Source organism: Eleginops maclovinus, chromosome 18 (assembly GCF_036324505.1).
Source record: "Eleginops maclovinus isolate JMC-PN-2008 ecotype Puerto Natales chromosome 18, JC_Emac_rtc_rv5, whole genome shotgun sequence".
Lineage (NCBI taxonomy): Eukaryota > Metazoa > Chordata > Actinopteri > Perciformes > Eleginopidae > Eleginops > Eleginops maclovinus.
The window spans coordinates 18,313,918-18,330,546 of NC_086366.1; the positions used below are offsets into that span (position 1 = coordinate 18,313,918).

The 16,629-nt window shown below is 41.2% G+C and overlaps 1 protein-coding gene across 1 annotated transcript in view; it reads left to right on the forward strand.

The window, feature by feature from the left end:
• The window catches only part of nbeab (neurobeachin b), a 179,335-nt gene that overhangs the window by 80,884 nt on the left and 81,822 nt on the right, over nt 1-16,629 (forward strand). The window contains exons 30-35 of the mRNA XM_063906394.1: nt 3,134-3,291; nt 4,811-4,934; nt 5,573-5,692; nt 6,471-6,599; nt 10,560-10,626; nt 15,080-15,144. Coding sequence (XP_063762464.1) covers nt 3,134-3,291; nt 4,811-4,934; nt 5,573-5,692; nt 6,471-6,599; nt 10,560-10,626; nt 15,080-15,144 — 663 coding nt within the window. The remainder of the gene's footprint in view (nt 1-3,133; nt 3,292-4,810; nt 4,935-5,572; nt 5,693-6,470; nt 6,600-10,559; nt 10,627-15,079; nt 15,145-16,629) is intronic.

Consider the following 16,629-nt stretch of genomic DNA (forward strand, 5'->3'; position numbering starts at 1 on the left):
TCTTCAGTTGACAGCAGGCTAGCTCGTGACAGAGCAAAGGCCTGGCCTGTGTCACCCAGAGTAACTGCCGGAGATTGGACAAGACATTATCTGGCACCCTTGCAAACCCAAAGGCCAACTGCAGACGTGATAAGGACGAGCTTTTCTTCTCCTTCCTGTCGGGGAGTTTTTGCAGGACCAAGTCTACTGCATCATCTTTAATCCTGGGCCAATCAGATTGCTTTTGAACAGAGGTCTGCTGGGTTAGTGGTGTGTCTGCTGTTACACAAGGTCACTAGTGTATCTTTCATCTCCAGCATCCACAAGCTTTTCTTTACATGTTTAATTCATGTGCTTTGCCCCTTTCTCTCTGAGCACTATGTGATGGTCTGTACAGTAGCTTTCGCAAATAAAGGGGAATCCACGACGATCATTCATAAATTACAATATTACTTTTTTCCTCCAAGCCTCGTGGTTGGAGGAATTGCTTTTTGGAACTATTTCACCCTGAGCAGGCTTTAAGAGTTGGGTAGCTTCAGATAATACATGCATTTGCTCGATATATTTAGAACTATATATAGAGCAACAGGCTGAAACTGCATTCAACCAGTTGTAGTATTCCTATGTCTGCAAAGTGCTTAGCAGTCATTTCTATTTTATTTAATTTTTTTGTAAACCCCATTATATTACATAACGTAACAACACCTAGGAAGTTGGTCTTTTTATCTTACTGTAGAGCCTTTGGCACAGACCATAGGACAGTCTTAAGTTAATTAAACTAAAATGTTGTACAAAAAAATAATCCTTATATGCAGACATTTAGATATTTTTCTCATATCTCCAGTTACAAATTAAAATGAACAGGTATTCCTTACTTTCGCTTAACACTGCTGCAAAAGATGAGCTTCCAGATTTGTGTGTGGTGTGATCATAAATATTTAGGAATTGAAAGGCAAAAAAAAAGTCTAGAAAAAACTGTCCATAAGAATAATGTTGTTGTTAAATCCACATAAACTATGGGGTGGAGAAATGCCACAAAAACATTTCTGGAAGGATATGTAGTATAGAAATTCTTAGATAAATATGTTTTTGCCCACCTCCTACAGTATAGACAACAAAATGTCAACGATAGTATATAATATAAACACAAAGACAAACTCCCAATTTGCATCTTATAACTTGTATTATCAACTGATTTATTTTGGAAAAAAAACCTTTATATTGAAAAAGGTAATTACGCCAAATTGGATTTTATGTTTGTCAAATTGACTTGACTGCTAGCTTGATGTGACAACTGCTCTCTTTAATGTGACAAGCTGTCAGTGTTCCTGCAAGCCAGAATGAATGCTTCTAATCGATGAGTCCTGTAATATGACTCTCCATCACAAACGTCCCAGACTCACAGGTTGTACAGCTGAGAAATTGCCTGCCTTAAGGTTGCGGCCCCTTATTCTCTATCAATAAGTCAACGGGTTAGACATTTTAATCATATAATATTCATCAGCAACAATGTTGATAGGCACCATGTAGGTTTGGGAATGTTATATAGGCATGGAATAAGAACATTTTCCGCAAATGAGTTCTTCTTTGTTTTTACATGTTTTAAATGTGATTATATTTAATTATTATACAGAGGAAGTGGATTAGTGAAAAACAATTCTCTGCAGGACTATCATTGAAGATATTCCTGCAGAGAATTGTTTTAAACTTTTAAAGTTTTTTTAAACATGCAGTGTTTTGATCTACAGTACATTTGTAGAATATGTATTCTTTCATTTGATACAATAATGTAAGTGTATACATGGGACTAGACTAGAGGTACAATCAGTCACATCATATGTTTCCCTTTCTGACCTAATGTAAGTTATTCATGGTTTATTCCAACTTTTCTGTTATTTAAGGCACTGTCTTGCACCTGTACTTTCAAAGTTTCATTTTTTATTTTTTAATAAGTCAAAACTGATATAGGGATAGGATGAATGTAGGCTGTAATCCAGATAAATGTCTAACACTCTTCATCCACATCAAAGCCCAGATGCTGCTCTGTATGTCTGCACAGAGCAAATGCCAAAGGCAAAGATCTTGAATCTCATGCTCAATGAGCCGTAGTTCAGTAAGTTCCAACACAGGCGGCAGCTACAGTATGCAAATGTCTGTCAGTAACTACTGCCAAGATGCTCCTGGAGAGCCTCTCATTAGGGTTGGGGATGTTTTCGGCTCCTTCAAGCAGAGCAGAGGGCAGCCCAGGGCCACCGGTGGCAGGACAAGATGTAAGGGAAAGTGTAGTAGCTGTCTGGCTGGCCTCTGGTTTATTTACTCCAGCCTCCGTGTGTATGTGTTTGGATTGCCTGCGTTACGCTGACGGATGGACTTACAGGTCCGGATGTTTACCTTCCCCATGTCCTGAATAATGTCTGGGCCTGCTCGTGCTGGCTCCTCTTGAGAGAAGTAGGAGATGATAAAGATTATAAATGCTCCTTTATAACTTCAAATAAAAGTTGTTTTTCAATTATTTCTGAATAAAAAAAAGTAATGAAAAGCCTCCAGATGCTGGCTGTACTGAAATGTTGTAGTATTAAGACAAGCTTTTTTTTTTACTTCAATGGCAAGTTAGTTAAGTTTTGCAAGACATAAAAAGTACAAAATGACAAATGATACAACACATGACATAGAGGGGGGATTTACAATACAGTATATCAGAAATGATTATTAGTTAGTCTGTTCTTGGGCTGTCTTCGGGAACCAAGGTTTCAACATATACTCACATTGGGCTTCTCAGCTTAACTCAACATTTATATTTGGTCTTACCTGGTATAGCTGGCTTAATTTATTTTACCGCCTGGTTCTTGGCGACTGTCCTGATGAAAAAGCATAGTTAACCAACTGTTCAGCAGTCTTTTTTGTTATCATCATAGCAGGGCTACAAATCAGATGTATGCATAATTCTATGGCTTTATTACAAGTTCATCTACAACTGTAGACTGTAACACCTGTAGGGATGTATTGTCTTTCTCAACAGCACTCTGACGGGGAGAAACCCAAACACCACTTCTAGCTTTTCCTCTTCACTGTGCTGATATTTTCAATACATTTTGCATCTTTAGGTCATGCATATGCGAATGGTGCTTGTTGTGTGCGTGTGTGTTTCCTGTAGGAGTGTGGTGGTGCCTGTGAAGAAAACCTCCCCTGGCAGCCTAGCAGTTAACACAGGGGGAGGCAGCAGCAGCACCTCTGCTGGGCTGACAGCTGGCAGCACCCCGAACATCTTTGCTGCTGCCTCTGTGACCCCCAAAAGCATGATCAACACCACGGGTAGGTCACACACAAGGTTACTGGAATATAGTCCTATATTTAAAACACTACATGCAGCCCTGGTCATGTGGTTAATTTTCAAATGATACTATTATACTGTAATTTGAGTAAATACTGTTCATCTTAACGACCAATTCCAAGAATTGAAACAAAGCAGCTGGATCATGTGAGCCTGTATCCCTCCGCAGGGCCCTGTTGAAACCACTAGATGGCCCTCTGCACCTTCCTATGCGCATCTGCTGCAGCTCTGCTGTGTCAAATAAAAAAGGCTCTCCTTCAGGCACAAGCCTTCCTCCTGATACAGACAAAACACACAACTCCATTTTAATCTTCCCCAGTAGATAATAACGGAATATTATTTGTACGAATGGCTCTCCTGTGTTCAGTGTGTTCCTGTCTGATTGACTGCAGGGTCTCTCAACCCCCCCCTGTCACGCTGCTTCTCTCTGGGCTCTGCTGCATTTAGCCAGTTCCACCTCAGGGCTCCCGTAGTCCAGGCCTCTGAAAGGACCCACTTAACACCAAGAACCATTAGGAGCTCCAACACCTTTTTAATGTGCTCCATTAAAAAAAAACCCTCTCCCTCTCCTCTCTGAGCCCCTCTGCAGGAATGTGAGAAATGTTTCAAAGTCAAAGTGCGCTTTGAGCTAACGCCACAGGCCCTCACCCAGACCCCGTGATTTGACAAGTCACTGTGATGTTATACTGGTGTCTAAGGGTTTATCTTTAAACTGCTCTCAGGATAGCCTAAATTAGCTTTGATACCCAAACAAATTTCAATTTATAAAAATGTGATGCAGTGACTTAGTAAGAAAAATAGTTCCATATGTTGCTGCTGGCACCGGTTTAGCCAACCAGCGTGCTGTAGGTGCACTTAGATTAAGTTACAGATTGGTTGCACGATGTGACATGCTTACCAAGTTTTCATTTGTTTAACTTGGTAGAAATTCGCTGACTGCCGAAGTCCACAGTCGAGCCTGACTGCGGCTGTTTTTTTATAACTTGCCATTCAGTTTTCTTCCTTCAGTTTTTTTCTCTGTGTGCCAGGACATCCATGTACAGCCTCTGGATGTGGGACTGAATTGTCATTTCAGTCAAAAAAATAAAATAATCTGCCAACAAAGCTGTTTTTAGAACAATTAAAACTTTATAATTTACAGCATGTCACTCTTATCACCCCCTCCCTCTGGAACTCACTCCCAGAACACAGCAGAGACTGCACCCACCTCCCACCTTGGAAACATCAACAAAAACAAACCTTTTTTAGACTGGATTTTAATGTATGATTAGGTTTGTCCTAGTTAAAGGTTGTTATGTGAGCTCGATTTTATTTATACTTCTATTTTTAAATACATTATTATTATTATTATTATTATTATTATTATTATGAAATGTGTTTTGATACCTAAAATGTGATTGTTACCTCTCTGTTAAATTTGTAAAGATTATAAAACAACATTTATAATACATTTTAAATGGTAATACTAATATGGTATGCTGCTGTTGGTCTTTCCTGCAGGAGCCACGGAGGCAGCCCCCTCTTCTTCCTCTTCCTCCAGTTTTGTCAACGGAGCCACCAGTAGGAATCTCCCGGCCGTGCAGACGGTGGCACCCATGCCTGAAGACACAGAAGAAAGCATGAGGTACAGCAGGGCCCTCTCTGTTCAGCACTACTTCTATTTCCTGTTGGTTAACATTATTATTATTCAAATGTTGCACCCAATGTTTTAAAATGTACTCGTTTACACACGAAAAGCTTATCTTTTAACCACATTTAATTTTTACTCCCCTTCAAGGAGGTATTTTCTTTGTCTCTGCATTGTAAAAAACAGAAGACCGCAAATAAAAGTTGAGGTGTGTTGTCTTCAGGTGCTAAAGTGGGGCCTAATTCTTTGTGTATATTTGTGTATTTCGGTGTGTATATCTTGTCGTGACCTTGACTCATCTGCTCTAATAGTTTGTGACAGGCGCCCTTAGTCGTGCTCTCCCCCTGACTGCCGAGCGCCCAGGTCTTTCTCCAGATTCTCTCTCTTTCCTTTTCAGTTGCCATGGCAGCAGTAACCGACATCACTTAGCGTAACTGTGAAGTCAATGATAGGACTGTCTCGCTGCAGAGCCTCATATCTGAGATGAGCAGAAAAACAGCTATGATAAACTGCGTGTGTCACCATGAAGTGAAAATAATAAATATGTAATTAATTAAATAAAATAGCTTAGTGACAAAACAACGTGAAGCAAGTTCTGCCTGTGGTTTCATTTTCAATTGTTCTTTCTATTTCAGCGCCTTTTGTGAAGTGGACCAGTGTCCACTACGCCAGGGACAGACCCCTCCCGAGCTCAAACCCTTTAGCTCCCTGACAGGATTACAAGCAGCCTCCAGGGATGCAGGCCAGTGTCTTAGGCAAGGACATTTATGTTAGCCACCTAGACCTCACCCTGCTTTGAATGCCAGTGTGTCATCCCTATGCTCTGTTTTCCCAGGGTGCAGGAAGGCAGATTACACCTCACACTCATACTAAACCAATCCTTTCCTCTCCTTTTTTTTGTTTCTCCCTATCCTGCTGCTCTCTGCCTATCTTAGCTGGAAAAACAAGCCTTTTTTCTCTGCTCATGTTGACTACTATCTGTGTGTGCAACATAAGAGTGCAGAGCTATGTTGCAGCCTGAGTTGTATCTCTGCTTGTATACAGTGTGAGTTGTAAGGCTGCATGACTCCAGCTCACAGTTTCTCCGAGGCGCTTGGATAATGTCAGGCAGCAGCATGTAGTGAGTGTGTAGGAGATAAGAAACTTGCCTCTGCAGTCTGCAGAACAACTGTGATCACATGTGTAAGCCTGGAAACATAACACAACAAAGAATGCAAACAATGGCTGAGAAATCCTCTTTGACAACATACAAATAAGCTCTTGTCTCCGGTGATAGCAGCTTTAATCTCATGGATACCTAGCTTGGTTTGCCTCCTCTGAATTGTGTTAGTTACCATCTGCACTCAGAGACCCTGTCAATGAGGCTACTTGCTAACTAGTATTAGCTCTGTGCACCTGGTTGACACTGAGGTTGCATATTCCTGCCTTACCCTTGATGGAAGGGCACAATCCTCCTTCTCTTACATTCCTACTCTTATCCAGGTGTCTCATTTCCCTTTCATGACTTCTTTCTGGATGTGTTTTCTTTCACAGCATAACTACAAAGCTGGAGAGGGCCTTGGAGAAGGTGGCTCCCCTGCTGAGAGAGATCTTCGTGGACTTTGCGCCCTTCCTGTCGCGCACCCTGCTGGGAAGCCATGGGCAGGAGCTGCTCATAGAAGGTACAGATGTTGTCTAGTACATTTTATTCCTCAAACTGCCCCAGCCACCCTGCTCACCCGTGTTTGTACTACACCGGCTGCCTCATTGATGGATGCATACGCAGTGGTAGGTGTTGACAGGAAAGTCACTATTTTGCACACAAGCTAGGAGTCTGTCACAGACTGATTAAATCTGCTTTCTCTTTCATTCATCTTGTGATGGCTGTGTGTTTTTGCTTTCTTCATGATTCAGTCCACATATCGAGGATTATTCCGATATGTGGTATTTTTATACATCCCTGTTTCACAGTAAGGCAGATGTCACGTTGGAATAATTGGTGGCCTTTGCCTCGTGCCAGTGATATTTTAAGCGTCTCTAGGTTACCCTGCTGCTTGGTGGATTTTTATCTTTTCATCGTCCATTTTTTATTTTATTCAAAAATGAACTGGGAAGTGTTTTTTGTCTGCTGTTTGCCATTGTAGGGAAATCTAAAACCTTGACCGTTATTTATATTAGAAGTAAATTGACCCTTTTCTTCTTTTAGTGCAAGAAAGAATTTTTCCACACAGTACGGACCAAATCCAATAACACGGATGTAAAATTAAGTAAGGGTGCTAACAGTGAGCCTTCAAATTTGTATTGGTATAAAAGGTAAGGCAGTAAAGGTTTGTTGCTGTTAAAGGGATAAAGTACTGCAAGCTAAAATTGGAATTATGGATGTCTGGTACTCTGAGTCACAGCCTTTATGATTATCATCTTTCCCATTAAAGCCTCGTGATTTTAATTTAAACAGAACTGGCATATTTCACTGGTGTGACTGGCTTGGTTGTGCACATTGCCCGCTGAATGCTTCTGCTGCATGCTACTCTGGTCTTATTTCCTGGTGGTTGTGTGAGGGCTCCCAGGTTGGCACTCTCTCTAACCTCAGGGACTCTCTGCCTGCACGTGTGCGCTCTGCCGGTCTATTCGCAAAGCTTATTTTGGCTTTAATACAAGAACACACACACACACACACACACACACACACACACACACACACACACACACACACACACACACACACACACACACACACACACACACACACACACAAGTGCTTGAGACTGTTTCTGTAGACATTTGTCTGTGTGTGTCCAATGTGGAATATTGGTGTGTGGCCTGCAGTCTCTTGACTTGACAAATTGAAATGATATCTCAGAGTTTTCTCCCTGCCAAAGTCTTTTAAGAGTTAGCAACACCAATATTAGTTTCAGAGTCTGTGCAGAGGATGACAGCAGGCTGGAAGAATGCATTCTCGTGACTTCATTTATTAAAGCCGGATCCAGAAAGAAGTTGTCTGACACGTGTCTGCTTTCCTGAGCATTATTTATTGGTATGTTTGCAGTATGTAAACGGCAAGCTACCCCAAAAATGTATTTAATTGCTGCCTATATTCCTTTTTTAAATCACAATCTTAAATGTAATATTTAGTTTAGATGTTGCTTATTCTTTTTTAAAAGCGTTTTTATCCTAAATTTGAAGATTGTTTTTCTTTCTAAATCAGAATTTGTAATTGGACATTCAAAATATCACAGTTTGTTTGTGTTTAGTATTTTAAATGTTTCCATTCCAGCCGGTGAAGTTCAGCAAACATTCAGTTTCCGCCGTACATTGTGTATACAGCTTTCACATACTGTGTGTGTGTGTATATATATATGTAAATAGCCATGTATGCCAGGGCATGTGGCCAAGGCTCCTCACTCACACTCAGGAGAAAGGAATAAAAAATCAGGTAGCATAGCCTTGACAAGTGTGAATATGTCTGTTACCCTTTCACTCAAAGTCTGTCAGCAGACTGACCAAGCTGACAAACCAGAGCTGAGCTGAGAGTGTAACCCCACAAACAAGGTCGTAGATGGACAGCTCGGGCCTCAATGCTCCTCACCAGACATGTGTAACTCTGCCTGGGACTGTGAACTCTGACACGAATTAGAGCAGGTTTATCAAAACAAATGCACAGATTTACCACATGGACTTTAAATCTTTATATTATGAAACCTCTCGGGTCTTGTCCCAGCTGCAGTGTGTTTGTCCAAACTGCTCAACGGTTCCCTCTTTTTCTCCTTTTCTTCCTGTCCCTTCCCAGGCTCACAGTTGAAATACTGTGCTGTAGTGCAAAGGCGCTCCATTTACCAGTAATTACCAGTCATCCATCACTCCTTAGATTGCTCGGGGTCAAGCCCCCGTGTGCCCCTTGTGCCCCTTTGCCTCACCCTATTCCTTCTACCCCCCTGCAGACGTGGTCACTGCAGCAATTATGTTGAGTGCACCCTGAGCTTTACACTTGGAGTTGGTGGCTCAGCCCTGTGTGTGAACACTGCTGCTGTTGTGATGCCTGCCGCCTGCTTCTTGCTGTCCCCTGAGTGGCCCAGCCTGCCGGCACATTGCCCCACAATGCCACATTCACCCGTGCCTTAACCCTGCCCTGTTTACAGGAAAGGACTGGCAGGCCGTGTTTAAATAGATTGCATTTAGTTTGTGTACCAGCACAAGGCCGGGGTCAGTTGGCCACCTGACTCCTGTGTCAGACCGGCTGACTTATGGCTCAGCATGTCACTGCTATAACAAGAGGTCAGCAGTGGCACTCTGTGTACAAGAGAGGGGTCACTTCCTCTCAGAGTATTTACAATACGCTCCCTCGGACACTCTCTGCTCATGAATAGAGACGGATGTGAAAATGGTTAGCAAAACATCCATCTATCCAGTTTTCTGAATATTTTGCATTCTTTGTAACATACTACAGCATTTACACAAGCACAACTACATACATTGAATGTTAATATCTGATATCAGTTTATATATTTGTTTATTTTCTCTTTGGAAGGCCTGACAACCAGGTGCAAATTCAAGTCTTTTGACTGTTATTGGTGCGGCTACAAATTTGCAGGAGGATATTTAATTGAATGACAATTTTTTAGTTTTTATAGCCAATTTTTACAGTGTATTTACAGTGCAGATAAAACAGGGTTCAGACACTGTTGCAAGTGTCATTTATTAATTCAGTGTGGGGTCTGTTTCCCCCGCTGAAAGGCGTAAAAATGAAATGGCACTCCCTGAGAATGTAGTCATTATGTCATCACAACCAATAATGCATACTATAATTTCTTTAAAAAATATATAAATGTTTTGTTTATAACTTTGTGAAAAGAAACAAACATTGAAACAATTAACAAAAAAGAAAATAACCCTCTTTGAACCGCACCATCATACACATAAGGTGGGTGAAGTGTTGTACAGTGATCAACTCGGGCATTTTTTTATACTAAGAATATATTATTTTCCTCCTTTGATCAACACCCCGCTCGCCCTGAAACAATGGCGTGTGTGTGACTCAGAGTTCTGCTTCTGCCAGCCTGTAATGAGTCCTACAGAGTTGCATTATTTCCTTTACTAATGACTGCACCTTTAATGGTTCTCGCCAAGTGAAACAGAAGGAGCTGGAGGTGCAGAACACGAGACCAGTGGAAGCCATTGTTTCTGCAAATGAGCTTTTCACACCTGCGCTTGTTTCATTAGAGAGTTGTCTGCTTCTGCGGCTCACCCTCTACAGAATGGAGATGAGGGAAGAAGCTGTGAATGTCGGTGTTCACTCCTGTGGGTGTGTGTGTATGTGTGAGGGTAGAAGGTTGGGGAGGGTGGTCTCGCATGTGTGTACATCTGTTCATGCTAATTATTATTTTCTTGAGGATCTAAACATTTGAAGCTCAATTTAAGGGGCTTACAAATTAACTTGCCACCGCCTGTAATTTTCTTTTTGCCAAAAACAATATTTATTTCTTCTGAGTTTTGTGTTGTATGTGGTACATTTAAATCTGAATATTTATTTAGTAATATTCCTGAATTACTGGAAAAAATAGCAGGTTATACTCAAAGATATTCTGTGTTTTAAAATACTTCTGTAAAAACGTTTGTAGTTAATAAATTGGTTCATTGCTTTATCTCCACAGGTCTGGTGTGTATGAAGTCAAGCACCTCAGTGGTGGAGCTCGTCATGCTGCTTTGTTCTCAGGTGAGTATTTTTTTATCCTTCTCCATGCAACCTTTTTTTCCCAGCCTGTCTTTGTCTCTTTCTCTCACATTTCTGTGAACACTACGACAGCACTGTAGAGATCTGTTAGTGGCTGCTTTTAAATGTGCCAATGGACTAAATATTTAAAGACCTCTTTAACTCGTCAAAATATACAGTTTATACACACAAGAAATAGGCTTGGTCTTTATCACAACTGTAGATAGTTTAATAAGTATATTGTTAATGCTTGGTCAAATGTCTTTTATCAGAGAACACGTGATTTAATATCTGCTGAAGCTTTGCTTAAAAGATTGTTTACTTTATAAAATATTCATTTTTAAACTCATAGTACCCTAAACAAAGACAAATAAAGACATGAACATTTCTCTGAGAATACAGATACTTTCACACTACGCCCCAGAACTTTGACTGATCCCTACTTTAGAGAAAAAGTCCCTATTCATGCAACGCGGCTAGTGACTGATCACCTCCAAGCTGACCCTCTGGATCTCTTGTTAAGCCCTTGTTTTAGAGAAGGTCAAAGCCTCAATGTAGCAGTTAGAACAGGAGATATTTAACATACCTTCTGTCAGCCCATCAGTCTTGCATCGGGGGCCCATAAGGAAGCCATTACTTGGTGCCTCTTTGTGGATCCAGACTGCAGGGCCAGAGCCTCGAGGAGGTTGATCGCCACTATAGGCGCTCTGTGGTATCCGCAGTCCAAAGCCCTCTTCAGCAGGGAGCTCAGCCTCTGTTATATGGAGGCCATTATTCAGGGGCTTTCCTCCCCTCAAAAAAAATACATAAATGGGGCAGCCAGCTTTGAGTTATTGTTGCTCTTTTGAAGGATTTTGACGAGCTCCCTTATTCACTGTCTGTAGAGTATCTGTGGGAAGTGGCTTTTTCCAGCTCTAGGATTTATTGTAGATGAGAGCGTCAGCATGCTGTTAAAGGTCTGAGTCCACCCCCCCTTTAAACAGATAGCATTACTGCGGCTCCAGAGGTTCCTGCCATTAGGGGCTCTAGGGATGAAACCCAGGCGGAGATATCGATCAGACAGCGAGGACTTGAAACTGGACCATTGGTGTCCTTCTACAACCTCTCAGATAGAGAGGAGCCATTGCTTTGTATCCTAACCCTGCACCATCACCAAATCCAGTTATGTTGCCAGCTAATGTGATTTAAACATCACACTGTGATGAGTAATGTCAGTGTCTGCTACTTATTACAGGTGATAGAGCTGAGATATGCCGAGCTGTTTTACCATGAGCAAATACACTGTTGTGACATGTGCTCATAATTAATGCCTGTGGTATCATATAGTGCATCTTAGGGGAAGGTGAGCTTTGGCTTACATCACTATAAAATGACAACTTCAACATATCCCTCACATATTTCAACATTAATGTTTTAAGACAGCAAGGGGGGCACTGAGCTGACCTTTGGTCACTCTCTGTTTTGTTACCTGTCAGTTTTATGAATGAATTAGTGCTAATGATCTGCCTTTTTCTTATTTATGCATACTTACCACTGCAATCATAGTGTGGCTGTCCGTGGCTGCAGACACGGTGTGTCTCTCCTCAGTCTGGGCAGCTGAATGAAAAGGTCAAGCAGCTCTGTTTCTTGTAACAGCTTAAACATACTGGGGGGATCTAGAGTGGAGCCACAGAGATTTAGTGATGGAAGGCCTCCAGATGTGGAGAGTATACCAGAGCAAAGTTGAGTAGATAAAAGCAAAAGCTCCCACACACTGACAGGTTGGATTGAAACACCACAAATACATAGTGCTGTATTTCAGCAGGCTGAAAGTGGGAGGAGAGAAAATCTTATCGGGGCCAGAAACTCTTCTAGTGTAAATGCAAAGATGGGTGACTGAGAACGATGGGTCCAATTGGTACCATTGCTCCAACTCATTGTTGAAGGTCCAAAATGTCCCAGTGTTGAATATTGGGTCAAATAATTCACAGGTTTATTATCAACTATTAGTGAATTATTTTGTACATACAAATACACCAATCTATTTATTTTCCTCTCTCTTATTTAAAAAATATCCAGCGGTAGCAGGCAGCTGTTCTGTTCTGTCCTGGAACTAACACAGTGTTAGCAAGTTGTGAGAGAGTAGGAGGAAACTACATCTAAGATATAAAGAGTGACTACTTTACTTTCCTTTGTCAGGCTCCTGAAAACATGACTAAAATAATGTAAATGTAAACCATGCCTGCTGGATTTGTTGGTAGGCAATGGTTAGCTTCTGAGTTAGTCCTAACTACAAAAAATGCCTACATTTTCATTTACCTGATTTAAATCATTGCAATTTCTGATGTTTGGAAAGCAAAAAATATATATAGCTTGAATTGCTGTCAAGCAGGGCCGATCCGGTTAAACATTGCACTGAATGAAATATAATCTGGGAATACAGCCGAGGGTGAGATGATCACGAAACATCTGAAAATGATTTTCTAATTAAAGTGTTGAAGTTAAGTGAAATTCACACCATTGTAATCTAATCATCACCATCTCTGTCTTCACCGCCTGTCCTTTTTTTTCTGTGTTTGCACTTGTCTCCACTGCCATTGTGTGTAAAAACGAATGTAAGATCAAATGGTTTCACCACCCGCAAAACAGCATCAGATAAGCAAGTTGGTCTTGTACAAAATGTTTAATTCCATGGGTTTTGTTATATTCACCTCATAATAAATACAACAGTCTGGACATTGTTGACCTACTGGAAATGGTATTTACTCTGTATAGGTCAAGCTAGTTTTAGTAAGTTTTGTAAGTAAATTCAAATATATCTAAGGCTCTACACCAAATACCAAAAGCCAGAGGTGCTGCACTGTCATCATGGTCTACATTTACGTCAAGGATCACGTTTCTTTTTTATAAAAATGCACGTCTTGAAATATTCTCTTTTAATAGGCAGCAGAGGAATATCTGCAATCAGAGGCAGCCTCCTCTGGGAGCACTGTTTCCCATTTAAAAAATAAATAAAAAGGCAAGACAAAAGAGAGCCTCTGAAGTGCTATCTCAGCTGTCAACAAGCATAGCTCAGACAAGATACTAAATGTGACTAGTTCATGCTATAGGCGTACCTACACTGACCTGCTGCCATTTCCCCGGCAACACCCAAGTGTCTGCCGTGATTTCTGTATTTATTTTTGTCACGTGAGCATGGTGCAAATGGAACCTCAGAAGACTGTACATGATCCCTCTCCAAATCAAGAACAGCTTATTCCAGGCAGATACTGTAGCAGAGGAAGGGGGTCACAGGGAACATTTGGAGACCAGATGCTCAGCAGTTTGTCAGCACCATCTCCCTGACTTAACGCATCGTAGGGTCAGACTGTTCTCCTGCGTGAGGCGGTATCTGTCAGGCACGGCAACTGCTTACAAAAACACATGCACATACATAATAATGTCAATGTCAGTTATTTTGGTACTAAACAAAAAAATATGGCTTACTTTGTCCACACATAGAAAAACATTATATTTATATCACTGTGTTGCATCTACAACTACAGATTATTTACCCAAATGTATTGTTATTGTGTGACAATGAGTAACAATATTTACTGCACATTTTTAATTCAAAGCCTCCTTTAATGGGAATTGCAAATACATTAGGAACACCCGGGGCTGAGATGTTTTTTCCTTCATTCATCTTGTTTTCGCCTCTTTTGAACTGGGCCTTCTCTGTTTTGTCTTCCATTTGCACCTCAGTGAGGATACAGGAGAGCTGGATTTCCCACAGTGAAAGGCGTGCTCTCAAACTGCTTTTTAATCATTTCCAGAGCATGTTTTGAGAAAGTGCTGGCACTCTGGCCCATGGCTCGCATCCCTTCCAGTCGCACACTGAAGGGCTCAGTGGGCCTGCTCGGTAATCTGTCACTGTAAGGGACAGAGGAAATGGCTGTATTTAAGCGAGAGGATTCAGTTTCATCCCACAATTACATCTCTCCTGTGTTTACAGATCTTTTCAAAGAGAAAGAAAGGATGGTTACACCGGCTGTACAGGATTTCAGCTTTTTATAGCCATGATTGTGTTCGCAGAGGATACATTAGCTAAATGCTTTATTTACTTACTTAAATAACAAACTATGAAACGTAACCTAGATTACAGTTAAGATATGCAGTTTGGGTGAATGTGATTTTTGTCGTGCATTTCTAAAAGATCTTATTGCATATTGGTTTAAACTTGTATTTTGATACTCGTTTTAACTGAAGCTCTTAAAGAGAGTGTTTTTTTTCATTACTTTATTAGCTTTTAGCCTTTTTGGGAAAACTGGCAATACTGATATGATTTCCTCTAAACCCACATTTAATGCCATGTAATGCAAACCCATATCTAATATCTAATATTATAATGATGTAATTATACATTTAGCTTTTCACCAACCATTTACAGCCCAGAAGAACATCTCTGAGTACCTCATCACAAATTGTTTAATTTCAGGAATGGCAGAACTCCATTCAGAAGAACGCTGGCCTGGCTTTCATTGAGCTCATCAACGAAGGAAGGTAATGTATCCATTCACTGTTATACATAACATCAGCCTAGCATTTATTATTTATTCATCGTTCTTGTTATGTGCTTTTAAAAAATATTTCTTTTCCCTGGTGGCCATAGAAAGGTTGCAGATACTTTAGCTCTTAAGCTCTCTGTGTCTGCACTGTGACTGCATGAAGTAAAAACATCAACACTAGAGTGCAGTCACCCGCTCTCATTCTCTGCCTTCTTATCTCAGTTCCTGCCTGTTATACTGTACGTCCCTATGTCTGTGTTCCTCTGTCTCCCTCCCTCTTCCTCTCGTCTCTGGGTGTGGCCAGACTCACAGTTTTCCAAAGAGCAGATCAGGGGCGGCTCAGCCTCCTCTCCCATCTGCTGACCCATCTGGCTCGGCCTTCTCTATGCCCGGGCTCTCGCTGCAGCCCAGCCCGGCTTCCCTGTGTCCCCTGCTGGCCCTGGAACAAAGGGCTTTCAGTCTGTAGGGCCACACGGCGCTGTCCAGGGTGCTGCTGACACATACATACTTTCCCTGTGGTACTCCAAGTCCCTGCACACCTGCTCTGCTTAACTAGACAGATCCAGACGTAGCTGATCTAGTTAATCTGTTTTCCTTACAAGGCGTGGCTGACAAAGACAATGCTGTATGTGTTGTTGCACATACAGCAGGTAGTTTTGTGCTGGTCCTTTGATTTATTGAACAGCTGTTTGAAAGCAAAGCCAGTTTAAAACATGTTGAATGTGCCAAGAAATTACTAAAGAGATCACTTTACTCCATATTACAACTCAGCTCTCTTGCATGACTGTAGCTGGATCCCAGCATCCATGTGAGAGAACTGCCCCAGGTTGCCATGCTGGAATAGTGTTTAAATATACCATCATTATTTTTATTTTACTGCACACATCCCAAATCTAAAAAGCAAAAGGTACAGGGATCACATTGTTGACCATAGTCTTTCATTTCATAACCACAAAACAGCTTTTCAGAAGGTTCTAACTTGGATGGTCAATGATTTTAGGTGATAAACAATAAGTATATTTGTCACATTGATTCCAAGTATGATTACCTGTATTTGATAGTGTTACCTCTATGAAATATTAACACAGAAGTGCGATAAGGGGAGTGCATATCTTCTTCCCGTCTCCATATATCACTCGTCAACTTGCTTTCTTATCTATTCTCGGTTTCAAAACAAAGCTTGGCGTTGTCAGCCTCCTGTCTTTGAACAGTGAACGTCTGTCTATTAATGAGCGCTTGTCAACAGTTAAAGAGGCAATAGCAGCTGATGAATGCAGCCCCGGGATTACTGCCTCTCCTTGGGACGGGAGGGAAATTACAATCTGTATCAAGCACTGGAGAGGAACAGGGGCTGCTTTAATTAAAACAGAGCTAGCCTAATGGTGTGCAAAATGGCATGTAATCTACACACAGTAGCCAGGGTGTTCTTAAAGATTAAATATACTGGAATTTAAATGTGAATGTGGGTGGAGACCACAGA